General features: G+C 34.6%; 1 protein-coding gene across 8 annotated transcripts in view; it reads left to right on the top strand.

Moving 5' to 3' along the window:
- The window catches only part of LOC118889450 (lysine-specific demethylase 6A-like), a 161,951-nt gene that overhangs the window by 82,368 nt on the left and 52,477 nt on the right, over positions 1 to 27,106 (top strand). For 5 of the 8 annotated variants that reach the window (XR_005018535.1, XR_005018536.1, XM_036841207.1 and 2 more), the window contains 9 exons: positions 11,749 to 11,842; positions 13,412 to 13,538; positions 16,351 to 16,449; positions 16,572 to 16,791; positions 17,307 to 17,441; positions 17,894 to 18,040; positions 18,604 to 18,699; positions 20,046 to 20,141; positions 20,752 to 21,063. Coding sequence is in view for 6 of the 8 variants with exons in the window: in XM_036841207.1 (XP_036697102.1) it covers positions 11,749 to 11,842; positions 13,412 to 13,538; positions 16,351 to 16,449; positions 16,572 to 16,791; positions 17,307 to 17,441; positions 17,894 to 18,040; positions 18,604 to 18,699; positions 20,046 to 20,141; positions 20,752 to 21,063 (1,326 nt within the window). In the remaining 2 variants the exon portion in view is untranslated. The remainder of the gene's footprint in view (positions 1 to 11,748; positions 11,843 to 13,411; positions 13,539 to 16,350; positions 16,450 to 16,571; positions 16,792 to 17,306; positions 17,442 to 17,893; positions 18,041 to 18,603; positions 18,700 to 20,045; positions 20,142 to 20,751; positions 21,064 to 27,106) is intronic. The other 3 variants (XM_036841206.1, XM_036841205.1, XM_036841209.1) reach the window with 3 other exon arrangements.

Below are 27,106 nucleotides of genomic sequence, written 5' to 3'. Positions count from 1 at the left end.
TTAAAATTTTACAGAATTAAAGTAATGGAATGTATGGATTTCTTTTTGTTTAGTGAGGTTAGTTTAGGCTTCTCTGAACAGCAACTATTTGAGTTATGCTCAGATAAAGATATGGAGTTAGTTGTGAGGATGGGATGTATTTAAATGTGCATGAGTGCCAGGGTGTAGTTGTGTTAGCAACAGAAAACACTTTGATAAGATATAGAGCTAGGAACTTGAAAGATCAAAAGGAAGCCAGGATAGACCCAGTGTTGGAACCCCTCCCCTCAATTTTGTGAAATTTATTTCCTATTAATCGTTTTTAGTCTTGCCGCCAAAACCATTGATTTCTTAGTTGTTCGTAAAATTTAGATCCTTTAAGATGTATTAATCTTATGTCCAAATAATGATAATATTTTTCTTCTTGACCATTTATGATTGGCATCAATATCTTTTGCATCATTTTAATGATATACTCAGAGTGTTTAACCCTATAGTATTACCTCTTTTGGTTTTGATTACTTGGTTTCTCTCATAAATAAGTAGATCTCCTTCTTCCTCTTTCACTCAGTCCTATTGTGTTTTTCTCTTTGTGTGCTGCCATTAATGAGTTGGATAATTCTTTAATTATAGGCTTAATGAAACCAGAAACTGATTCTTCAAAAATTATTTTTCATAAGCCTGTATAAAGAGGAAAAAGTGCAGAAGTGTACAAAATTAGGATAGAGCACGGCATATATTGTTTTAAAAAGTGTTAATTGTTGCATAAATTATAGCAGAGAAATTTGAAAATATAGATGAAATAATTTCCTGTCAGAATATAAATTACCCAATTTTATTCAAGAAGTGAAACACTTGAATAGATGAGTTACCATTCCAGTCTTACTCGTGGTAATCAATATTTAATATAAAATATTTTAATGAAAAGCCACATGGACTAGATGATCACATTATTGGATGACTCTAACTATCCTATAAAGTTTAGAGGTTAAGAAAATTTTTGAATTTTTTATGTTTCTACAATGGTGTTTATTTTTGAATAGTTTATATAGAATAAAAAGACACGAAAGTGTGCGCTGTTAAGTTCCTTTCTTCCTGTCCTTAGCTACCAATTCCCCTTGTAATCAGACATCAGTGAATATAATTTTGAGTATTCTTGCAAAAAGAATACTCTTCAGCTACTTAGGCAAATTCACACATTTGTTTATACACATGCATGTGTGCACGCACACACACACAGTATAATTTTTTTTAACTCAAATTACAGTCCATTATGTATGTTCATTGGTGACTGCCTTAACTTCTTTTGTTAATATCTTCTAAGTCTTTATGTAGCAGGACAGGTAGAACTGTATTGTTATATTTGCTTATTAATGTCAGTTCATCAATTTAACAGTTATGAATGATTACAAACAATGCTTCTATTGAATAATCCTTTATTTAAGTCATTTTCAAAATGAGTGGAATTGTTACTTTTTTTAAAAAAAGCTATTTATTTATTTATTTATTCAGACAATTTGAAATGCATGCTCTTTTATTTACTTATTTATTTATTTATGGCTGTGTTGGGTCTTCGCCACTCTTCATCGCGGTGCGCGGGCCTCTCACTATCGCGGCCTCTCTTGTTGCGGAGCACAGGCTCCAGACGCGCAGGCTCAGTAATTGTGGCTCACGGGCCTAGTTGCTCCGCGGCATGTGGGATCTTCCCAGACCAGGGCCCGAACCCGTGTCCCCTGCATTGGCAGGCAGACTCTCAACCACTGCGCCACCAGGGAAGCCCCTGTTACTTTATTTTTTACATTAACACTTAAGTGAATTTAGAATTAATTTTAATACCGAGAATACAGACAGAATTCATTTTTATAAACGGATTGAAAACTGTACATAAAGATAAATGTAATTCAGGTTTTGTTTAAAAGTAATCATATCATGAATGATTAGGTAGACCTTATGCAATGAATTCACTGACAATTGAACATAAGTAATTGTAAGGAAAAAAAAGGGCTTAAAAATGAAAGGACAAAGGATAAAACTCTTGATTATCATTATTCTAATAATAAAAAGAAATGATCAGAAAACCCATCTTACGTATAGATGAATCAGGATAAAAATCATTGCAAGACTTCTAATCAGAACCATGCAAGTGCAAAGAGTATGGGAGTAAAATATCCCCTCCAGGTGTTGAAAGAATAACATCTACCTACTTAGAATTCTATGACTGGTGCCGTTATCTTTTCAGAGAAGAATTACAAATTAATTATATACTCCCCCATTAAAGAGGTGCCTCTCTTAAGTGTGAACTGAGAATGATGACTTCTGTCCAAAGAGTACATTTGTGGAAAGAGTTAGTGGTGGGGAACTTTTCATTGGAGCTGACAAATACTGTATGTTAGCCAGGTGTACATAGTTAACAGCATCAGTAGTAGGTCATGTTTGATAAGATGTATCCTTTTTTTTAAAAAAACTTTGGGTTTATTTATTTATTTATTTATGGCTGTGTTGGGTCTTCGTTTCTGTGCGAGGGCTTTCTCTAGTTGCGGCAAGTGGGGGCCACTCTTCACCGCGGTGCGCGGGCCTCTCATTATCGTGGCCTCTCTTGTTGCGGAGCACAGGCTCCAGACGTGCAGGCTCAGTAATTGTGGCTCACGGGCCTAGTTGCTCCGCGGCATGTGGGATCGTCCCAGACCAGGGCTCGAACCCGTGTTCCCTGCATTGGCAGGCAGACTCTCAACCACTGCGCCACCAGGGAAGCCCTGATATGATGTATCCTTGATACAAGATGATGGGAAGAGTATTTTACCTCTGTAGTCTTCATTCTGAAAACATATTTCCCCATTCTAACCCGGAGGAAAATATCACACAAACTCCAAATACACAGAACTCTTAAAAAGTACTTGCCAGTGCTACTAAAAACTTCTATTAAACTAATCAAACCTGAGACTCTATAATAGTCAAAAGAAACTGAAGGAGACATGGCAACTAAGTAAAATGTGGTATCCTGGAACAGCAAAATGATATTAGGTAAAAGGGACATTGGATAGAGTATGGGTTTCAGTAATAACTGTATATCCACATTGGTTCATTCATTGTGATGTATGCCATACTAATATCAATAATATGGAAAATTTAGTATGACTCTATTAGAACACTGTAGTATGTTTACATTTTTTCTATAAATTAGACAAAATTAAGGTTGAAATTTATTTCATAATGTGTAGGAGAAATACTTTTTAAAAAAATAAATTTATTTATTTTTGGCTGCACTGGGTCTTCGTTGCTGTGCACGGGCTTTCTCTGGTTGTGGCAAGTGAGGGCTATTCTTCGTTGCGGTGCATGGGCTTCTCATTGCGGTGGCTTCTCTTGATGCAGAGCATGGGCTCTGCTGGCTGGTTTCAGTAGTTGTCTCATGCAGCCTCAGCAGTTGTGGCACATGGGCTCAGTAGTTGCAGCTCGCGGGCTCTAGAGCACAGGCTCAGTAGTCATGGTGCACAGCCTTAGTTCCTCCATGGCATGTGGGATCTTCCTGGACCAGGGCTTGAACCCTTGTCCCCTGTATTGGCAGGCAGATTCTTAACCACTGCACCACCAGGGACATTCCTCAATATCTTCTTCTTTAAGACATTAATAGTGACAGTATACAGTATATTGGGTGTTTATAGCATATGGATATATAAAATGAAATAACAATATTAATAGGGACAGGAAGGAGAAATTGGGAATATTCTGAGCAAGTATAGCTACACTCACTATACTTGGAAATGGTATAGTATTCTTTGTGATGGAGTTAGATTTGTTATGGGTATATTTTATAAACTTAGTTAAATCTAAAGACAAAGATAGCTTTTAAGCAAAGGAATATAGAAATATAGTCTCCAGAAGGATATATGGATCCTAACATGGGTACAGCTGGCAACAGAACATCAAAATACATGAGGTTTTGAGAGGTAGATGAATCAACTATTCTCCCTGGAATCTTAACCAGCCTTATTCAATGAATGAATAATCAGCTACAGAAAAAAGTGTATACAGGGTAACTTGAACAGTGTATGATCAGTCAATTTGTCAGTCTAAATAACAGTATTATCAATCATGTTATGAACTGATTGACTTATATAGAACACACAGTCAATAGTAGAGTCTTAACAGCTTTCATGGTACATGGAGCATTCATTAACATAGGTAACCTTCTGGCCCATGGACTACACCTTGAAAGTTTAAAAGAGTTCATATACAAACTTTTAAAAGAGTTTATAACAAATTATACTAAGTACGTTCTTAAAACACAGTGTAATTATAAACTTGTGACAGTATGGTAGCAAAAAAATTCTCATATAGTTGAACATGTAACAGTATAGTTCTAAACTATGGGTCTAAAAGAAGTCACAAGAAAAACTAAAAAAAATTTTAATTATAAAAGTGAAAAATACAGCCTCAATTTGTGGGTTGTGGTTAGAGAGTTAGCTTAGAATGAACTGTATAGCTTAAATGCTTGTACGGAAAATGAGAAAGATCTAACGTCAATAGCCTCAGCTTTTACCTTGAGAGAACTTAGAGCAAATTAAGCCTAAGGCAAGCAGAAGGAAGAAACTAAGAAAGATAAGATCAGACATCAATGAAATTGAAAAGAAAAAACAGTATGAACAAAGTTGAAAACTTGTTCTTTGTTAACAGTAGATTTGATAGACCTCAGTTTCAGCTATTGGAGGAAAAAAAGACACAACTACCATTATGAAGAATGAAAGAAGATAAATCCTCTTTCATTTCATTCATGTGATGAGGGGTAATCATCACAATGAAAAACATTTAAAAAATTTCAACAGATAAATAAGAAAGAACGAAACAAAAGAAAAAGAAGAAAGAGGGGTTGTCACTTGTATTAGCCAGGATTTTCCAGAGAAACAGCGAATAGGAGCGTATGGGTGTGTATATGTTTGCATGTATAAATATACATATATATATAGTATGTGTGTATGTGTATATTGTGTGTGTGTGTACATTTATTATAGGAACTTGCTGATGGAATTGTGTCTGCAAGCCAAAGAAACTTTAGTCCAAATCTGTCTAGTTCTTTAGTTCAAGAACCGCGAGTTCGAGTATCTGAAAGCAGAAGATGACGTTCCATTCTCAAGCAAGCAGTGAGCAAAGTTACACTTCCACTGCCTTTTTTTTGTTTGTTTGTATTGGCTGATGCCTACCCACATTGGAGAGGGTGGGCAATCTTCTTTACTCAGTCTGTCCATCCAAATGGAATCTCTTCCAGAAATACTTCACAGATACACCCAGCAATAATGTTTCTTAGCCCAGTCATTACTTAGCCCAGTCAGCTGACATATAAAACCAAGCATCATATCACAACTCAGTCCACGTACATTACCAGTACAGTAAGGGAATGCCTGACCAGCTCTATGCCTGGAAATTTTATAACTTGGATAAAATGGATCAATTCCTTAAAAGACACAAAGTAGCAGAATTCACTGAAGGAGAATTTGATAGCCTGAAGAGCCCTCTTTCAAAGTAATTGAATTAGTCATTAAAATGGTCATGTCATCTGCAGATACTATAATTTAACTTCTTCATTTCCAAGTCAGATATCTTTTATTTTTCTTGCCTAAGTCCTCTGGATAAAATTTTGAATGCTGTAGTGAAAATAGATATCCTTCTCTCTTTATTGGTTTTAGTGGATAGTCTTTCACTTTTTCAGCATTGTGTATTATGTTCACTAATTTTTTTCAAGACTTTTTTCCCCATGCATTTTTAGGATCACTACAAAATTGCAGAGAAGGTACAGAGATTTTGTGTATATTTATTGCCCCATAGTCTTCCGTGTTATTAACATTCCCCACCAGAGTGGTACATTTGTTGCAGTTAATAACGTACGTTGACAACCCATCATTACCCAAAGTTCAGAGTTTACATTACGGTTCATTCTTAGTGTTGTACATTCTGTGGATTTGGACAAATGTATAATTATATTTATCTATCATTATTGTATCATACAGAGTGTTTTCACAGCTCTGAAAATCCTCTGTTCTCTTCCAGTTAACCCTTCTGCCTCCCCCAATCCCTGGCAATCACAGATCTTTTATTGCCTTCATAGTTTTGCCTTTTCCAGAATATCAGAGAGTTGGAATCAGAGAATATGGTCTTTTCACATTGGGTTCTTTGACCTAGTAATATGCATTTAAGTTTCCTTCATATCCTTTTATGGCTTGATACCTTATTTCTGTTTAGCTCTGAATAATATTCCATTGTCTGGATGAACCAAGTTTATTTATCCATTCATCTACTGAAGGATATAGTGGTTTCTTCCAAATTGTGGCAGATATGAATAAAGCTGCTATGTAATCACTTTGGTTTTTCATAAATGCCCTTCCATCAGATTGAAGTAGTTCCCCTATATTCCTAATTTGGTGAGTATTTTTAAAAATTAATTTATTTATTTTTGGCTGTTGGGTCTTCATTGCTGTACATGGGCTTTCTCTAGTGGTGAGCGGGGGCTACTCTTCGTTGCAGTGCACAGGGTTCTCATTGTGGTGGCTTCTTTTGTTGCAGAGCACGGGCTCTAGGCGCATGCGCTTCAGTAGTTGTGGCTCGCAGGCTCAGTAGTTGTGGCTCACAGGTGCTAGAGTACAGGCTCAGTAGTTGTGGTACACAGGCTTAGTTGCTCCATGGCATGTGGCATCTTCCCGGACCAGGGCTGGAACCAGTGTCCCCTGCATTGGCAGGTGGATTCTTAACCACGTGCCACCAGGGAAGTCCTGGTGAATATTTTTTATCATGAAAAGATGCTGAATTTTGTCACGTTTTGTGAAATTCTTTTTCTGCTGATCGTATGTTCTTTTGACTTCTTTCTGTTAATGTGCAATATTACATTGAGTGAACCATCCTTTCATTCTGGGAATAAGTCCTACTTCATTTTTTATTAATATGATGCTGAATTCAGTAAGTTAGTATTCTTTTGAGAATTTTTGCATAAATATGCATAAAGGATATTGGTTTGTAGTTTTCTTTTTTTTAATAAAATGTCTTTGGTTTTGATATCAAGGTAATACTGACCTCATAGAATGCATTAGGAAGTTTTCCCTCTGTTTTCATTTTTTATGAAGGATTTCAGAATTGCTGTTCATTTTTCTTAAATGTTTGGTGGAATTCCCCAGTGAAGACACTTGTTTCATAATTTTTCTTTGTTTGGAGATTCATGAATACTGAGTCAGTTTCTTCACTGTTTATAGGTCTGTTGAGATTTTCCTATTTCTTCTTCTTCGGTCAGTTTTGGTAACTTACATGTCTGTAGGAATTTGTCCATTTCATCTAGGTTATGTAATTTTTTGGCATACAGTTTTTCATAGTTTTAATTCTCTTAACACTTTATTTTTATGAAGTTAGTAGTGTCTCACTTTATGATTTGTGATTTGGTCTTCCTGTAATTTTATCAGTCCACCTAAGTTTGTTAATGTTGATCTTTTCAAAGATTCAGCTGTTGATTTCCTTGTCTTTTGTTTTCTTGCTCTCCATCTTCATTATTTCCTTCCATCTGCCTTTGTGTTTATTATGTTCCTTACTTTTTAGTTCCTTAATATACAGTATTAGGTGTTTTAAAATTAATTAATTAATTGATTTTATTTATTTATTTTTTTGGCTGTGTTGGTTCTTTGTTTCCATGTGTGGGCTTTTTCTAGTTGAGCCGAGTGGGGCTACTCTTCGTTGCGGTACGTGGGCTTCTCATTGCAGTGGCTTCTCTTGTTGTGGAGCATGGGCCCTAGGTACACAGGCCCTAGGTGCACAGGCTTCAGTAGTTGTGGTGCACAGGCTTAGTTGCTCCGTGGCACGTGGAATCTTCCCGGACCAGGGCTCGAACCCATGTCCCCTGCACTGGCAGGCGGATTCATATAAATAGGCTCCTACAGTATTTGTCTTTTGTGTATTACTTATTTCACTTAGCATAATACCATCAAGGTTCTTCCATGTTGTAGCATGTATCAGAATTTTATTATTTTTAAGGCTGAATAACACTCCATTATATCTGCAGTCAGCCCTCACTGTCCATGGGTTCTGCATATTCATATTAAGCCAACCTCAGATCAAAAATATTTGGGAAAAAAATTCCAGAAAGTTCCAAAAAGCAAAACTTGAACTTACTACATTCCAGCTACTATTTACATAGCATTTACATTGAACTGGATATTATAAGAAATTTAGAGATGAAGAAGACAGATGTAAGGATGTGCATAGGTTATATGCATCTGCTGCTGCATTTTGCATGTATAAGGGACTTGAACATCCACTAAGGTCCTGGAACTAACCTCCTGAAGATATCAGGGATGACTCCATATATATATACCAAATTTTGTTTGATTTATCAAATATATGTTCATCTGTGAGTAAACACTTGGATTATTTCTCCCTTCAGCAGTTTTCTAGTAATGATGAATGAAGAAGATAAAGGTGTAGTATATGATGAAAAAATGAAAGTTTTTAACCCAAGATGTGTAAATAATTGAATTTTTGTTCTTTTTTTTGTTCTTTTTTACCCCCCAAGATTGTTTGACTTTGAGGCCCTTTGAAATTCCGTATGAACTTTAAGATGATTTTTAAAATTTCTGGCAAATACAGTGGGATTTTGATAGGGATTACATTGAATCCTTCAATTGTGTTATCTTAATGCAGGAGGAATACTTCACAGATATTGCAGGTTCAATTCCAGACCACTGCAATCAAGTAAATATTGCGATAAAGCAAGTCACATGAATTTTTTGGTTTTCCAATGCATATAAAAGTCATGTTTACCCTGTACTATAGCTTATTAAGTGTGCAAAAACATGTCTAAAAAATATATATATACACATTAGTTAAAATCTGTCTAAATGCTATTATCAAAAAATGAAAGCAAGTGTTGGTGAGGATGTGGAGAAATTGGAACCCTCATACACTGTTGGTGGGAATGCAGAATGGTGCAGCTAGTATAGAAAGAGTATGAAGATTCCTCAAAAATTAAAAATTGAAGTATCATAGGATCCAACCAGTATTCCAACCTTTGAGTGTTTATTCAAAAAAATTGAAATTGGGCTTCCCTGGTGGCGCAGTGGTTACAAATCCGCCTGCCAATGCAGGCGACACACGTTTGAGCCCTGGTCCGGAAAGATCACACATGCCACGGAGCAACTAAGCCCATACGCCACAACTACCGAGCCTGCGCTCTAGAGCTGCAAGCCACAAGTGCTGAAGCCTGCGTGCCTAGAGTCCATGCTACGCAACAAGAGAAGCCCGCACACCACAACCAAGAGTAACCCCTGCTCGCTGCAACTAGAGAAAGCCTGCATGCAGCAACGAAGACTCAACGCAGCCAGAAATAAAAAATAATAATAAAAATAAATACATTAAAAAAAATAAGAATTGTCCTGTGTTTGTTGAACCACTAACAATAGACAAGATGTGGAAACAATAACAGATGAGTGGATAAAGAAAGTGTGGTGTTTTGTACACAAGTCACATATTTGGTAAATTCATGTTATTGTAATTTTTAAATTTTTAAATAAATTTATTTTATTTTTGGCTGCGTTGGGTCTTTGTTGCTGCGCACGGGCTTTCTCTAGTTGCGGCGAGTGAGCGCTACTCTTTGTTGTGGTATGCAGACTTCTTGTTGCGGTTGCTTCTCTTGTTGTGGAGCACAGGCTCTAGGTGCACAGGCTTCAGTAGTTGTGGCTTGCGGGTTCTAGAGTGCAGGCTCAGTAGTTGTGGCACACGGGCTTAGTTGCTCCACAGCATGTGGGATCTTCCCAGACCAGGACTTGAAACCGTGTCCCCTGCACTGGCAGGTGGATTGTTAACCACTGAGCCACCAGGGAAGCCCAATAAATTTATTTTAAATTAATTTTGTTTTTAGTGTTGCGATAAGTTGACTTGTTTTCATAATTTCCTTTTTTAAGTATTCTCTGCTAGTATATAGAAATGCAGCTGATTTTTGATTGTTAATTTTGTATGCTGCTGAATTTATTAATTGTGGTTGTTCATGCTTGGGGAAGTGTTTATCCTTGTAAGTGTTGGCTTCTTTGTGGATGTTGGTTTGCTGTCTATGTTAAAGCCATGGCGTTCCTATGTATACATATGTGTGTATGTACATATGTATGTGGGTATATGATAGAGATAAAAAAAAGAGATGGGTTTTTTTTTCTTTCTCCTTCTTTCCTTGTCTCATTTGGTTAAAGTAAAAACAGTATTTTTAGCACCAATTTATACATTTATTTTAATGAATCATATTGCTCTGCTCATTTAATAAAAATGTCCTGGAAATGACTTTATCATCCCTTTTTTTAATACTCTTTAAATGTCTAAAACAGTTTTTCCAAGTATGTTTTGTTTTTTTTTTAAACATCTTTATTGCAGTATAATTGCTTTACAGTGGTGTGTTAGTTTCTGCTTTATAACAAAGTGAATCAGTTATACATATACATATATCCCCATATCTCTTCCCTCTTGCATCTCCCTCCCTTCCACCCTCCCTATCCCACCCCTCTAGGTGGTCACAAAGCACCGAGCTGATCTCCCTGTGCTATGGGGCTGCTTCCCACTTGCTATCTGTTTTACATTTGGTAGTGTATATATGTCCATGCCACTCCCAAGTACGTTTTAAAGAGACCATACTTTGGATTTTCTCTTTTTAATTTTTTCTGTTATTTTGGAAGAGTTGTGTTTAATATCACAGTAACAATAATAGGTTTTAGTCTTACTAATAATTTTTAAAGGAGAACTGTGGGCAATGGTCTCATTTGTAAATTTGCCTGTACTTGTAATACGAGCGTTGTATCGTATCTATGGGAAATGTTATGCCTTTAAAAACCACTTTTAATTATGAACACTTTCCAAAAGTATTTTCTATAAAAAAGCAATAAATTTCAAAATGCAAATTAAGACGAAAACTACTTTTCCTCAGTCTTAGACTTCGTAAAGGATAGTAGTAGCACTTGTATTTGCTTTATAAGATGTCCGTATCTTCAAAAGTCTTTCTAGGTTAATTATACATTTGCTGGTAGAATATTTCTCCAGCCTTGTGAATGTTATTAAATAATGTCTAAGGTTGGAGTTATTTTCTTTGTAACTTTTGAGATACAGCAAATGTTATAAATGGCATATTTTACTAATACCTTGTTATATTGAAGGGTAGTTTTATTAGTTGTTAGTTATTTTGAAACATGGTGGTCCACAGTAAGGAAATACTCAGTTAATAAATTAGAACTCTTTATGTTCTTTTTTTTTAATAATTGAAACGTAAAATATTATTGTCTAAATCTTCATATACTAGTAAGTTTTTGTGATATATGTACACATATACATCAGTGTTTATTCCACTTTATTAGTGGAAAAGTTAATTAAATCATGACATTAATTTCTTTTTAACATCTACAGTGATGTTTAAAACCTGTTTGAAGGTTTTTTTTGTTTTTTAAGTTGAGGTATAGTTGATGTACAATATTATGTAAGTTTCAGTTGTGCAGCATAGGGATTCACAGTTTTTAAAGATCGTGTTGCCTTTGTAGTTACTATAAAATATTGGCTGTATTCATTGTGTTCTGCAATATATTCTTTTAGATTATTTATTTGATACATAGTAGTTTGTGCCTCTTAATCCAGTGCCCCTATCTTGCCTCTTCCTCCTTCCTTTTCCCCACTGGTAACCACTAGTCTGTTCTCCATAATTATGAGTCTGTTTTATTTTTGTTGTATTAATGATTTATCTTTTTTTTTTTCTTCTGAATATCTTCTACTCTCTAGAGAAAGTATCACTCTGCAAAAGAAGCTTATGAACAGCTTTTAGGGACAGAAAACCTACCTGCACAAGTAAAAGCAACTGTTTTACAACAGTTAGGTACATAAAAATTTACTTTTTATTATATATTGTAGTATTTTAAACATTTTGGCACTGGTGGGTGGGAGCAATTGTGACTCTTCTGCTTAAAAGTAAGTTTTCATTAAACTTCTGTGTTTTAGGATTAATTTTGACAAATTATTTTGAGATTGTATTTAAAATGAGTATTTTATATTGTAAATGTTTCCATTGTAAATGTATTCCTTCTCTTCTTTTGTCAAGAGTTGATAATATATTTATTCCTACTATCTAGCACAGTTCATCTCAAAATTTATCTAAATACAGTGGTCCAGTGCAACTAGTCCTTTTAAATTCTCAAAATTATCCCTCAGTAACTGACCTCTGGAGGAGGTTTGAATAGTTCCATGTGCTTAGCACTCTGAAGTCAATTGAATTGAAATAATTCAAATGGCTAGGTAAGTGCTATTGAGCTTGAAATACAATATATTTTATTGTATGACTTAATGGAACTATCTCACCTAAAAATTATAGAGTAGTTCATTATTTTCTCCAGCTACTTGTTATATTCTTATGTTTTAAAAGCAAAGGTTTGGTGTTCAAAAATAATATAAGTAATACATCAGTACTACTCAGATGATAGAATACTCAGTAATTCATTTTGTTGGTTATTTATCATGTATAATTTAATATATGGGTTGGGTTTTTAAAATTTGTTTTTCCTTTCTCTGTTTTTGGTTTTGAGTAATTTCTAAATTTTAATCAAGTTTGTGATAATGTGAATATTTTTATAATGGCAGTATTTTACCTATAATGTCAAAAGCAATTAGTAATACTTATGCCTAAGTGATAGTTTTGCAAAGGTAATTAATTATATACACATAAATTGACTAACAACTGAAGCATTAATTTCTGTTTGTCTTAAATGTTTACCATTTTTTCATGATCCAATTTTAACATTGTCTCTGTAGCTGTAACTCTAAACCTCTTCATTAAGCACGGTACTGCTTTTATAACTTTTCGAACCAGTTTTTCATTTAGATATCCATATATCCCTGGAGGTATTTTGTTTTTGTTTTTTATCTAATGTTGTTATATTTAGGATTATATGAGAACAATTAGTGTAATTAAAGTGTAGGATCTTTGGGAAGGTGTTTTTGTTTTTAATGATTTATCTTTGAATATTTTTACTTTTATTGATTCCTGTGAGATAAGCATGGGCTTTCTAGATTGTTTTCAAAATAAACCTTTAAAGCACAAGTAAATTAATCATCTTTGTATTTTTTGGTTTATAAATTGGAAAACTTTTTTCCAAATTAAATTTAGGAAAGGAGAATCTATCTACGGCTTCTATGCAGTACTTACTCCTGATGTTTTAAATTTCATTCTATTCTTTAAGAGTCCTCATAGCTTTGATTATATCTTTTTAGTAAAATGGATTTTCCTGTAGTAGTTACTTTTGGTAGGTTGAAATTTAGGGAAAGTTTGATTCAAGATAAACAAATAAATGTACTAAAAGGGTATTTTAATTTATTTGTGTGCTTCATGGTATTCTTGAAGCTAGAAGAATAGTTTAATCATGGATAAATGCTTGCAATTGTTTAATTATAGGATGGATGCATCATAACGTGGATCTACTAGGAGACAAAGCCACCAAGGAAAGCTATGCTATTCAGTATCTCCAAAAGTCATTGGAGGCAGATCCTAATTCTGGCCAGTCTTGGTATTTCCTTGGCAGGTGAGACCAGACACTTGGGTTGTGCTGCCCAGAGTTGATTTATAATCTAAAATGTTAATAACATAATTGCTTAGTGACATTTTATTTTAAATACATTATAATAGAGACTCTTGGGAGGTAAAATTGGATCACTCTAAATAAGTTAGGTGCTTTTACTGAGGAATTCTTATTTTGCTTATTAGATTTTATTTTCACATTGTCTTCACGTGACTTGAATTATCACTAGTTTTCAGAGAGTTTTGAAGAGTTTTAAAGAATTTTCAGAAAATTCATTTTTATTTTACCTGAGGACCACCAATAGCCTGTGGAAAAGTTTATTTAAATTCTTTGAGGTCTGAATTTTCATTCCACCTATTAGTGAATGGATTGGATTAGATATGTCAGGTACCTTTTCTCAAGGTTATAAATTTAGTTGTCCTTCTTGGTTTGACTGTGAATTTTGCCCCATACTTTTTCACATTGAATTTTTTGTTTTTTAGGATGTTTGACATAAAGTCTAAATCAAACTTAGGTTTTGTGTTAATTTAATTTTTAGTTTTTAATATCTTTCTCTTTTAAAAAGTAAAGTATACTTATATTTGTGTCAGATTAGTATTAGGATAGTTCCTTTGTAAAATATTTGATTTTCTATTATGTATAATAAGAATTAAAGTTAGCTACTTTTAGGGGAGTTTTTCATAGTCTCCCCCAGGCTTATTAAAAGAGTCTAATTTGAGTTGCTTCTCAACTTAGTTTTTTCTCGTCTACTAAAGGTCCTCCAGGAGAAACTGAATCTTTCCTATCTTCCATTGCCTTGCAATGTGCCTGGATTGATCCAATATTTAATAAATGGAATAAGGGAACTAAATAAGTGGCGTTTGGGTTTGGAGCTAATATTATTACCACCTTTGCACAATATTTGTCTTCATACAGTGATTGTAAAAGAGGCTTATCTTTAGAAAGAGGGAGAGGTGTGACATATAATACTAGGTTTTTATTAGCACTTTGCTAGTATAGATTAGAAGAATATGACCCAGGATATTTTTTTCCTTTTTATCCAAGATAAAAGTTTATAGCATAATGTAGTTTACATTGTGTGTGACTTCTTAGTATAAGGGATCCTTATTGTTGTTTCTGTTTAATCACAGCTATGTACAATGAAGATGCAATGAAATATGTTTAAAGTCAGCATTTTAGTAGGGTGCACTTTCCCATCTGTTTAAGAACAGCAGTATTCCACAGAGGGCTTTATTAGAGGTTATCTGAATTTAAAACATTGGCATATGCTTTGTTTTAACTTTTTTGGATAAAAGTTTCTGCAGGTACAGAGCAGTTTCTTGATTTCTCAACTAGAAGATACTTACCTTTTTGGTCTAAGGATAATCATTTTAGACAGTTTATTTTTAGTCTGTTTTTTTCTATAACTTTGTTTATCTTCTGCCTTTTGATATATTGCTTCTAATTGGCTTTATTGTTAGAAAAATCAAATTTGTGAAAAATATTTTAAAACTTACTGACACTGTGAATGGGGATCTCACTGCTGGTAAAATTTACAGAGATTTGATGATCCTAGTATTTCAGAGACCATATGTTACCTCTGTGTTCAAGGCTGTGTTGCATATTATTGCTGCTTCTTGTTTGGAATTCGTATGTTAAGGGAATGGGGTGATACAGTAATAACACTGGTAATGACAATGTTAAATAGTCTCCCACAATCAGAAAACTGTTAAGAGTTGGGAATGATCAGGCAGCAACTTAGTTCACCCTCTTATAATACAAATGGGGGACATGAGTTCAAAGAAGTAAAGTGGTTTTTTTGAAGGTAACTAATTAATGTCACAAAAAGAGCTAGAACCCAGCTTTACTCAGTGCTGCCGCTGTTATACCAGCCTGCCTCAGAGGAACCTAGACAACTTGTGTTGGAGAGAAAAGCCCTGGTCAGTGGACTAGACAAACTTGGACACGTTGAATTCTTCTTTTGATTTTTAAAACACGGAATGTGAAAATGCTGGTTTCAGGAAATACTTCCAATTCTCCTAATATTTAGGAAGGATATGTATATACATATATATACACACTCACACACATGGCATTTGTCTGATAATCTGAAATTTGGTTTTGTTAAAAAATTTTTTTGTCTGTTACTATTCATATAGTCTCTAATATCTGTGCCTGTTTGCATTACTGTTCCCTTTTTAATTCTGCCTCAGATTCTTACGTTGTATGCACTCTTTGAAATTGCGTCTCTTTCTCTTTTACCGGCATTTCTGAGGTCTCTCAACCCACAAATAGCCATTTTTTAAACTTACTTTTACTGCTTTTTTTATGTGCAATTTGATATTAACTGTATCTCAGTTTTGTATGTTTCATGAGTTAAGGAATGTTTGTTATGAGTATTATAAGTTCAGAAAGGAAAATTCGGATGTGCTAGTGAAATTGAAATCATTATCAACATTTAATTTCTCTTTGTTTTTTAGCTCTATATTCTTGTAGTATAAGAAGCTTGAGTATAAAGTACATATAAAAAGAGCTTTGTGTATTTAACACTGAATGTTCTAGCAGTGAACAAATTTGCGCTATAGTGGTTTGAAAAGAGTTCATTATGTAACATGTGTTTGCAGTTATAAGAGAGAGTTCATTTAACAGCAAATTATAATGTAGATTAAAATCAGTGTCTAAATCTATATGTAAACATATATGTTGCTAATAAGTATTTTCCCTTTCCATGTATATAATTTTGGTAAACTAATATAGTTAATTTAAGCATTTATGGAATACTTCATATAAATATATATATTTATAACTATATCTATCTATTTCTCCCCTCTTCCAGGTGCTACTCAAGTATTGGGAAAGTTCAGGATGCCTTTATATCTTACAGGCAGTCTATTGATAAATCAGAAGCAAGTGCAGATACCTGGTGTTCAATAGGGTAAGGCTTGTGTGTTTAAATTTGTAACATTTTTAATTGATACACAGATTTATTGAACTACATCTAATATACTGTGTGTTAATCTTACACCCAGTTTTAGAAAACTTCATTTCTCTTTCCAGTGTGCTCTATCAGCAGCAAAATCAGCCTATGGATGCATTACAGGCCTATATTTGTGCTGTACAGTTGGACCATGAGCATGCAGCAGCCTGGATGGACCTAGGCACTCTCTATGAATCCTGCAACCAACCTCAGGATGCCATTAAATGCTACTTAAATGCAACTAGGAGCAAAAGTTGTAGTAATAGCTCTATGCTCACAGGAAGAATTAAGTTTTTACAGGTAAATTTTAAAAATAGCATATTTTAAAAGACATTTCCATATGATAACTGGCACAGGAGGGTGGCTGGAAAGTTTGTCTGTTTTTGTTTTGATGTGAATAACTTGTTTCTGTACTTTTTAATATTTTGTGATATTATTTTTCACTTTAAGATATACTGTATTGAAAATGTTCTTTTGCATCTTTATTTTGTTGATGCATGTTAATTTGCCTGATTGTGTGTGCTATGTTTTTAAGTTATAGCATTTTAGAGAAAAAAACACATTGTTTTTCACTCTTGCTTGAAATTTCATGAGAAGGTATCCATGGCAATTCTGATAAACAGAACTTAGCTTTGTTCTGATTCTCGCAAGTATATTCTAGTTGCCCTCTTTATACTTAGCATATATCTGAAACCCCAAATTTATAATCTGCTTTTTTAAAAAAATAAGTACCTGTAACATTGAGGAAGTTTTGTGGACTTGCTATGACTCAAGTAGTCCTATGTTAAATTTGCTTTTTACATAATTTTTCCTAGGCTCAGTTGTGTAACCTTCCACAAGGTAGTCTACAGAATAAAACTAAATTACTTCCTAGTATTGAGGAGGCATGGAGCCTACCAATACCCGCAGAGCTTACCTCCAGGCAGGGTGCCATGAACACAGCACAGCAGGTGAGAAGTTGGGTTATCTTCTGTAGGTGCCCAGCTTTAAGGGTTCTTTCCAATTGGTAGTGATCAGACCTAAATTACAGTGGAATTGGCTTTTTTAAAAAATTTAAATCCTTCAAATCTAATTACAAAGGGATTTTAGATCAAAATAGAACTTCCTCTGATATGGGAAGAAACTTGGGGTACCAATTTAAAACTTTTGTATAGTTTCATGATTTCAAAAGGGATTTCTTAAGGGACTGTTACACAGTGGTTTATTTAATGTTTTAAAAACCAAGTTTTTCAAAAGAAGATACACATTCCTCCACTGATGAATCATTTGATTTTGATTTTCAGTTGCAATCCATGATGTCCACATAGTTTTGAAAGTATGCAGCTTATAAAGTTTTGTAATTTGAAGGCATGAATTAAGAATATGTAGAACCATATTTTTGTTTTACTTCTGTGATCCTTAGGCTTACAAAGTTCATCATCCAAATACTGAACCTGTATTAGGCCTCAGTCAAACTCCAATTTCACAACAGCCCTTGCCAGTACACATGATTACTTCTAATGAAGTAGATGGCCTGTCCAGTCCTGCCAAGAGGAAAAGTCCAACAAAGGTATATATACATGTTAGAGAAATGGAAAATTCCAATCAGAAGTGAAGCTAAAAGTCTGTAATTGTGCCTGTCTTAAATTTTAAACTATGTACATCAGAGAGTGAAAAGGTTTTGTTATTTTGCTATTATAAGCAGTATTTCCTACCCTGAAATTGTAGCATCATTTATGGAAAGTAGTGATAGAAATATAGAAAGTAGTGATAACTTTATGTTCATCAAGTCATTTTATTCATTTCCCTGCTTTTATGAATTTAATGTACTTTATACCACCACTTCAGACATTAAAATAAATTAAGTGTTGGATATAATGGATAGCCTGTTAGAGCTTTGAGTCATTTTTATATACAAACCTTTTAAGGTGAAGTTAAAGAATGAATGACAATTCAAATTCATAATTTTCCAAATTGATTATGCATTAAAATTTTTAAAAATGGTTTTAAAAAATAAGTTTATTTCTGTGTAAATACTCCAATTCCTAGTCATTTGGTATCTCACTAGTCATAATTATTGGTGTATGAGTTTAACCAAGTATTTTTTAATTTTTACAAATAAATTTTCCTCAGAATAGTTCTGAGAACTGGAATAGTGGCCATACTGTTTCACATACTTCAGTACAGCAGCAAGTTCATTCATGGTGTTTGACACCACAGAAATTACAGGTATGAAATACTCTTTTGACGGTTTTAACACCATGTTCTAACTCAGTTGAGGTAGTAAACTTTAAGCTTTTCTGGGTATTCTTAAAATTGAATGGCAGTAAGCCATTCAGACATGGCATAAATTAATACATACATAAGTATAATGAGCCTACATTTTCCAGAGGAATAGAGATCATAATTCATTTTTGTTTTTTACCTTTTTAAAACAAGCAGTGTATTCATATGTTTGAAATTTAAGAATTTTTAGAGGGCTTCCCTGGTAGCACAGTGGTTAAGAGTCTGCCTGCCAGTGCAGGGGACACGGGTTTGAGCCATGGTCCGGGAAGATCCCACATGACGCAGAGCAACTAAGCCTGTGAGCCACAACTACTGAGCCAGTGCCCTAGAGCCCGCGAGCCACAACTACTGAACCCACGTGCTAAACTACTGAAGCCTGTGCGCCTAGAGCCTGTGCTCCGCAACAAGAGAAGCCACTGCAGTGAGCAGCCTGCACACCACAGCAAAGAGTGGCCCCCGCTCGCTGCAACTGGAGAGAGCCCGTGCACGGCAACAAAGACCCAACTCAGCCAAAAATAAATAAATAATTAATTAAATTTATTTTAAAAAACCGAATTATTAGAATATAGGGTGCACAGGTATAAAGAGTCCTTCCAGTTCCTGCCTCCATCCACTTAATTTCCCTTTCCTACAAATAATCAAAAGTTTGTTTTGTTTTTTTGTTTTGTTACTAGAGATAACATTGTACATGTACAAGAAAATATGCTGATGTCATAGATTCCCTTTTTTTTTTATATATATATATATAGATTCCCTTTTGTCTTTTATTCAAATGCAGGTAGAATGCTATGTATAAATATCAGGACCTTGTCTTCCCTCCTCGCTCACTTTACCCAAAGATGTATCTTTGAGACCTTTTCATGTCTTTATATTGCTTCCTTGTTCTTTTATGGCTACATAATACTACATTTTAAAATTCCTCGGAAGCCACATATTATTCAACTGGTTTTCTGTTGTTGGACTTTTATATCATTTCCAGTATTTTATAAATGATGTTGCTCTTAAGCATTGTTGTTATAACACATCTTACAGTTAAACAGCTTTCTCTTTGAAGATTGTGATTTCTTGTCCATATATTTAACTCAAAACATAAAAATTACCTTCTTTAGATGAATTCTTGTTTTTTTACTTTTTCTTAGCTTTTTGTAAGGACTTCATTTTGGGACTGATTACTTTTGGTTAGAAATCACTGTATTTCACTTCAAAATTTCTGAGTTTGTAGTCTTTTCAGTGACGCTTTGCCTGATAGTGACTTACTTATTTCTTTGAATACTTTTTCCTTTTTCCAGCACTTGGAACAGCTGCGCTTTAATAGAGACAGTTTAAATCCGGCACAGAAACTGATTCTGGGACAGTTGGAAACTCAGCTTGTCTTAATGCAACAAGTATGTATACCATTTTCATTCTGATATTTATTATTATGTTAAGTATTTTTCTTGAATGCAATATATTTTTAGAGTTTAATACATATTTCTACTTCCTATGTGTAGTCAATAGAATTTATATATCTGAGCTTTAAATGTCACTAATGGACAGTTCGCTTTCTTTAAATAGCCACAAATTAGTTTAGAAAATAACAGTTGGTATTTTACATTTTTTTGCATATTTCAGGTGTGTTCTGTAGGCTTACTTTTATTTTTTTATAATTAACAAAATATTCATACTGAGGTGGAGATGTTGGAAGGATGGTTATCAGGGATTTGGTATAAACATAATGGAATGGCTATTTGAAATTCCCTAGTTTATGATGGGAAATAAGGCCTATAAATTACTAAGTTATAATTTTCAGTGCTTTCTTTTGCCATTATACCACTAATGAGAGCTTTCTTTAGCTTATAGTGAAAAAGGTTGTGCTTTACCCATAGGAACATAGCATTTCATTTCTAAAATGTATGTTTTTTAATCTAGAGAGATTAACTTTTATGATAAAGTTAGGAACGTATTGATTATACATTTCAAAGTCATACACGGAGGTTTTCTTTTTTGTTTTTGAAGATGAGACAAACAGGACAAACTACTGTTCTACCCAGAGTACCTAGTGTCTCTCAGCTTGAAGTACGCTCTGCTTGTTTTGAAAAGCCTTTGTCCAGTGGACCTTTTTCTGCGGGCTATACTCCTTGCGGCACATCAAAAATGCTAGGGAGTACAGACACCATTTTGGTAGGCGATAATTATATAACAGGAAGTGGAAGTAATGGAAATGTGCCTTATCTGCAGCAAAACACACTCACTCTACCTCATAACGGCACAAACCTGACCAGCAGCACAGAAGAGCCATGGAGAAAACAACTATCTAACTCCACTCAGGTAAAAGAAAGATTAGCTGCTTTGTTTGTTCTTATATAGTAGTTTTTCTTTAACTTGTATACATCTTGAGGAGAAGAAATTAAAATATAAGAAATATTATCTTTAAAAACTAATTTTAAATAATTCACAATTATCTGAGAATTTTGTTAACAGTATTAATACTACATTGTAAGCTCATCTGTGCACATGAGTGTATTTCTTTATCCAGTAAAAATTAATATACATAAATTAGGTTATTGGCGATAAGGGCAAAGAAGGAAGAAAGCACAGTCTTATAATTTTTTAAAATCCTATTGCTTAATGAATTAAGGCATCATGACCATGTTTTTTAATTGCAGTTATTTAATATCTGCAAATATTTTCTGCATATAATAAGTGCTCTGCCAGTTGTGAAGCGTTTATTTTAATGTGGTAAAAAGACTAATAAGGTTTCACTAACCATAAATTACAATAAAATGTGACTTGCGTTATGCAGAGAAAGTAGCTTAGGTGAGAACCAAGATGTTACAGTCTCAGAAAACTGAGAATTTAGAAGGGGAAAGGCAGTACAGATGTGGCTACAGTGTAGTTTATGAAGAGGGAACACAAAGGATGCAGCTTAATTTGTGAAGGGCAAATAGGAGTTATTCAAATTTTGATGTAGAGATAGGAATTTCTTAAACACCCTCTTCTTTAAATTTATTAATTGACTGCATTTTAGAGCACTTCTTAAATGGTTTATAGAAAACTGAGCCAAAAATACAAGAAGTCCCCCAAAGTTCCTGACCCATGGTTTCCGCTATCCTGAACATCTCATAGTAATGTGGTACATTAATTACAAGTGATAAGACAATATTAATACTTCATTGTTAATTAAATCCCATAATTTACATTCTGATGCACTCTGTTGCACATTGTGTAGGTTTTCACCAGTGTGTATGACTTGCAACCCCCTTCAAAGAAATACAAAATAGATTCACTGTCCTAAATGTATCCTGTGCTCCATCTCTTTATTCCTCCTACCTCCCTTAAATGTGTGGAAACCACAGATACTCTTATTGTCTCTATAGTTGCCTTCTCCGGAATGTTATAGTGTAAAGCTGTTATAAAAATTCACCTGCAGATTTGTGTGGACCTAACTTTTCAGCTTATTTAGGTAAAAACTGAGGAGCATGATTATTGGATCATATTGTTAGACTTTTATCAATACTTTTGTAAGAAACTGACAACTGTCTTCTAAAGCAGGGTCCCCAACTCCCGGGCCAAGGACTGGTACCGGTCCGTGGCATGTTAGGAACCGGGCTGCATAGCAGGAAGTGAGCAGTGGGCAAGTGAGCAAAGCTCCATCTGTATTTACAGCCGCTCCACATCGCTTACATTACCACATGAGCACCGCCTCCTGTCAGATCAGCTGTGGCATTAGATTCTCATAGGAGCGCACACCCTACTGTGAACTGCGCATGTGAGGGATCTAGAGTTCACGCTCTTTATGAGAATCTAGTGCCTGATAATCTGAGGTGGAGCTGAGGCAGTGATGCTAGTGCTGGGGAGCGGCTGCAAGTACAGATTATCATTAGCAGAGAGGTTTGACTGCACAGAGACCATAATAAATTGTTTTCAGACATAACAAACCTGTATCAGTGAGTGGCAAGTGAAAACAAGCTCAGGGCTCCCACTGATTCTGCATTATGGTGAGTTGTATACTTATTTTATTATATATTATGATGTAATAATACAAAGAAGGTGCACAGTACATGTGATGCGTAGGAATCATCCTTCCCTCCTCCCCTGTGGAAAAAGTGCCCAAAAGGTTGGGGACCGCTGTTCTAAAGGGACTTTTATGTTTATTTGCCTCTCACAGTGACAGGCTTCTTTTTGCTCTAGCGTCACCCACCAATTGAGAGTTGCTTATTTAGTTCAGGCAGACACAAAGTACCATAGGTTGGGTGGTTTATAAACAACAGATATGTATTTGTTATACTTCTGGAGTCTGAGAAGTCCAAGATCAAGCCATCAGCAAATTATAATGTCTTTTGAGGGCCCTCATCCTTTTTCATAGTCACATTTCTCACAGATAGCAAAGGATCAACCTCTGTGGTTTGTTTTATAAGGCACACAGATTCCTTTCTTAAAGGCTCCGCACTTTTAAGCTCATCACCCCTAAAGGCCCGCCTCCAGATACTGTGAGAACTGAATTTCAACGTAACATTTCTGGGGACATGTTCAGTTAATGGCCTTAGTGTTTTGGATTTTAGTAACTCTAATAGAGAGGTAGGGGTATCTCATTTTTAAAATTTACTATTGCTAATGATTTTTGAAGCATCCTTACATATGCTTATTTGCCATCTATATATGTGCCTTGGGGAGCTGTTTGTTTACCTCTTTCACCCATTTTATTATTGGGTGGTTCATTTAACTATTAGGTATTAATAGCTTTTCCCCCTGTATTTTGGGGAACAGTTTTTAATCAGATATGTCTTTTGTAAATATAGTTTCCCTATCTCTATTTGTCTTCTCACTCTATGATAGTGTCTTTCATAGAGTAGAAGTTTTAAATTTTAATCATGTCCAGCTTATCAATTCTTTTTCATGACCATGTGCTAGAAGTATATCTAAAAAGTTAACACCATGCCCAAGGTATCTAGACTTTTCCCTTACGTTACCTTCTAGTAGTTTCATACTTTTGCATTTTACATTTAAGTCTGTGACCCACTTTGAGTTAATTTTTGTGAATGGTGTAAGATGTGTGCAAAGATTCATTTTTTCAAATGCGGATTCTCATTTGTTCCAGCACCACTTGTTCAAAAGACAATCTCTAATTCATTGTGTTGCCTCTGCTCCTTTGTCAAAGATCAGTTGACTGTATTTCTGTGGGTTTATTTATCTGGTGTATATTTTGTTCCACTGATCATTTGTCCTTTTTTTTTTTTTTTTTTTTTTTTTTTGCCAATACCATTCTCCCTTGATTAGTTTATTAGCTTTGTACTAAATCATGAAATAAAGTTGTGTCAGTCCTCCAATTTTGTTCTTCTTTGATAATGTGTTGGATATTTTGGTCTTTTGTGTCTTCATATAAACTCGAGAATCACTTTGTTAACATTTATAAAAATAATGGTGGAATTTTAATTTGCATGCATTGAATCCATAAACCAAGTTTGTAAGAACTGATATCTTAAGAAATTTGAGTCTTCCTATTGATGAACATGGAAACTCTCTTGAATTATTTAGTTCTTTTATTTACTTATTTATTTTTTTCATCAAAGCTTTGTACTTTTTTCACATAGGTCTTGCATGTATTTCATTGGATTTTTCCTTAGGTGTTTCATTTTGGGGCAATTGCTGATACAGATCGGTACTATGATTTTAATTTGAAATTCCACTTGTTCATTACTGGTATTGGAAAGTGATTAAATTTTGTGTATTAACCATGTGTCTTGCAACCTTGCTATATTTCTTATTAACCTTTCTTATTATTTTTCTTCATTCTTCTAATTTTTGCATGGGCAATTATGTCACCTTTCAACAAAGAGAGTTTCTTTTCTCCCTTTTTAATCTGTATGCGTTTTACATCATTTTCTTGTTTTGTCATGTCATTTGACTTTGAGTGTGCTGCTGAAGGACTGGTGAGAGGGAACATCTTTTCTTACTTTGTGGTCCTATTGGGGAATGCTTTGAGTTTCTCACCTCTACATATGGTGTTAGCTATAGCTTTCTTGTAAATATTCTTATCAAGTGGAGGAAGTTCCTCTCTATTCCTAGTTCAGTGACAGTAATTTTATCATGCACAAGTGTTCAATTTTTGTCACTTCTTTTGCTGCATCTGTTATCATGATCATGTGATTTTTCTTTTTTCGTCTGTGGATGTCTGATGTATTGTAACAATTGATTTTCTAATGTTGAATACACCTTGCATACAGTGGATAAATCCCAGTTTGACATCGTGTATAAATCTTTTTCTACTTAGTTGGGTATGATTTGCTGATACTTGCTGGGGATTTTTGTTGAGGTTATATTGGTCTGTAGTTCTCTTGTAATGTTTTTGGCAATGTCTTGTAATGTTTTGCTATTAGGGTAATCGATATCCTGGCTTCATAGTATAGTTGAAATACTGCCTCTGCTTCTATTTTCTGGAATAGTTTGTAGAGCACTGGCATAATTTCTTCCTAAATTTTTGGTGGAACTCATCAGTGAACTCATCTGGGTAGGGTTGTGCTTTATGTTCTGGAAAGATATTAATTGTTATTCAGCTTAAATAGTTACAGGTTTACTCAGATTATCTCTTTCTCCCAGTGCTATTTGTGGTAGATTGTGTCTTTTAAGGAATTGGTCCATTTCATCTAGGTTATCAAATCTGTATGTATAGAGTTGTTCATAGTATTCCTTTATTATTCTTTAATGACCATGGGGTTTCTAATGATGTTCTGCCATTTATTTCTGTTATTAGCAATTTTTGTCCTACGGGGGTTGGGTTTTTTTTCCCCTGCTTTATCAATTTTGTTGATCTTTTCAAAGGGCCAACTTTTGGTTTTATTGATTTTTCTCTTTTGAGTTTCTGTTTCTAGTTTTTTTTTTGAATTTCATTTTTTTATGCAGCAGGTTCTTATTAGTTACCTATTTTACACATATTAGTGTGTATATGTCAATCCCAATCTCCCAGTTTATCACGCCACCACCCCCCCAACCCCCCAGCACTTTCTCCCCTTGGTGTCCATATGTTTGTTCTCTACATCTGTGTCTCTATTTCTGCCCTGCAAACCAGTTAATCTGTACCATTTTTCTGGGTTACACATATATGCGTCAATATACTATATTTGTTTTTCTCGTTCTGATTTGCTTCACTCTGTATGACAGACTTAAGGTCCATCCATCTCACTACAAATAACTCAATTTCATTTCCTTTTATGGCTAAGTAATATTCCATTATATATATGTGCCACATCTTTTTTTAAAAATTTATTTTTTTTTACAGCAGGTTCTTATGAGTCATCCACTTTATACACATCAGTGTATACATGTCAATCCCAATCTCTCAGTTCATCCCACCACCACCACCCGCCACCGCTTCCCACCCTTAGTGTGCATACATTTTTTTTCTACATCTGTGTCTCAACTTCTGCCCTGCAAACCGGTTCACCTATACCTTTTTTCTAGGTTCCACATATATGCGTTAATGTATGATATTTGTTTTTCTCTTTCTGACTTACTTCACTTTGTATGACAGTCTCTAGATGCATCCACGTCTATACAAATGACCCAGTTTCGTTCCTTTTTATATCTAATATTCCATTGTATATATGTACCACATCTTCTTTATCTATTTGTCTGTTGATGGGTATTTAGGTTGCTACCATGACCTGGCTATTGTAAACAGTGCTGCAGTGAACATTTGGGTACATGACTCTTTTTGAATTATGGTTTTCTCAGGGTATATGCCCAGTAGTGAGATTGCTGGGTCGTATGGTAGTTCTATTTTTAGTTTTTTAAGGAACCTCCATACTGTTCTCCATAGTGGCTATGTCCATTTACATTCCCACCAACAGTGCAAGAGGGTTCCCTTTTCTCCACACCCTCTCCAGCATTTATTGTTTGTAGATTTTCTGATGATGCCCATTCTAACTGGTGTGAGGTGATACCTCATTGTAGTTTTGACTTGCATTTCTCTAATAATTAGTGCTGTTGAGCATCTTTTCATGTGCCTCTTGGCCATCTGTATGTCTTCCTTGGAGAAATGTCTATTTAGGTCTTCTGCCCATTTTTGGATTGGGTTGTTTGTTTTTTTAATATTGAGCTGCATGAGCTGTTTATATATTTTGGAGATGAATCCTTTGTCCGTTGATTTGTTTGCAAATATTTTCTCCCATTCTGAAGGTTGTCTTTTCGTCTTGTTTATAGTTTCCTTTGCTGTGCAAAAGCTTCTAAGTTTCATTAGATCCCATTTGTTTATTTTTGTTTTTATTTCCATTACTCTAGGAGGTGTATCAAAAAAGATCTTGCTGTGATTTATGTCAAAGAATGTTCTTCCTATATTTTCCTCTAAGAGTCTTATAGTGTCTGGTCTTACATT

The sequence above is a fragment of the Balaenoptera musculus genome, chromosome Y, assembly GCF_009873245.2.
Source record: "Balaenoptera musculus isolate JJ_BM4_2016_0621 chromosome Y, mBalMus1.pri.v3, whole genome shotgun sequence".
Lineage (NCBI taxonomy): Eukaryota > Metazoa > Chordata > Mammalia > Artiodactyla > Balaenopteridae > Balaenoptera > Balaenoptera musculus.
Note: the sequence above shows the minus strand (reverse complement) of the source record. Positions and strands in the feature narration are given on the sequence as shown.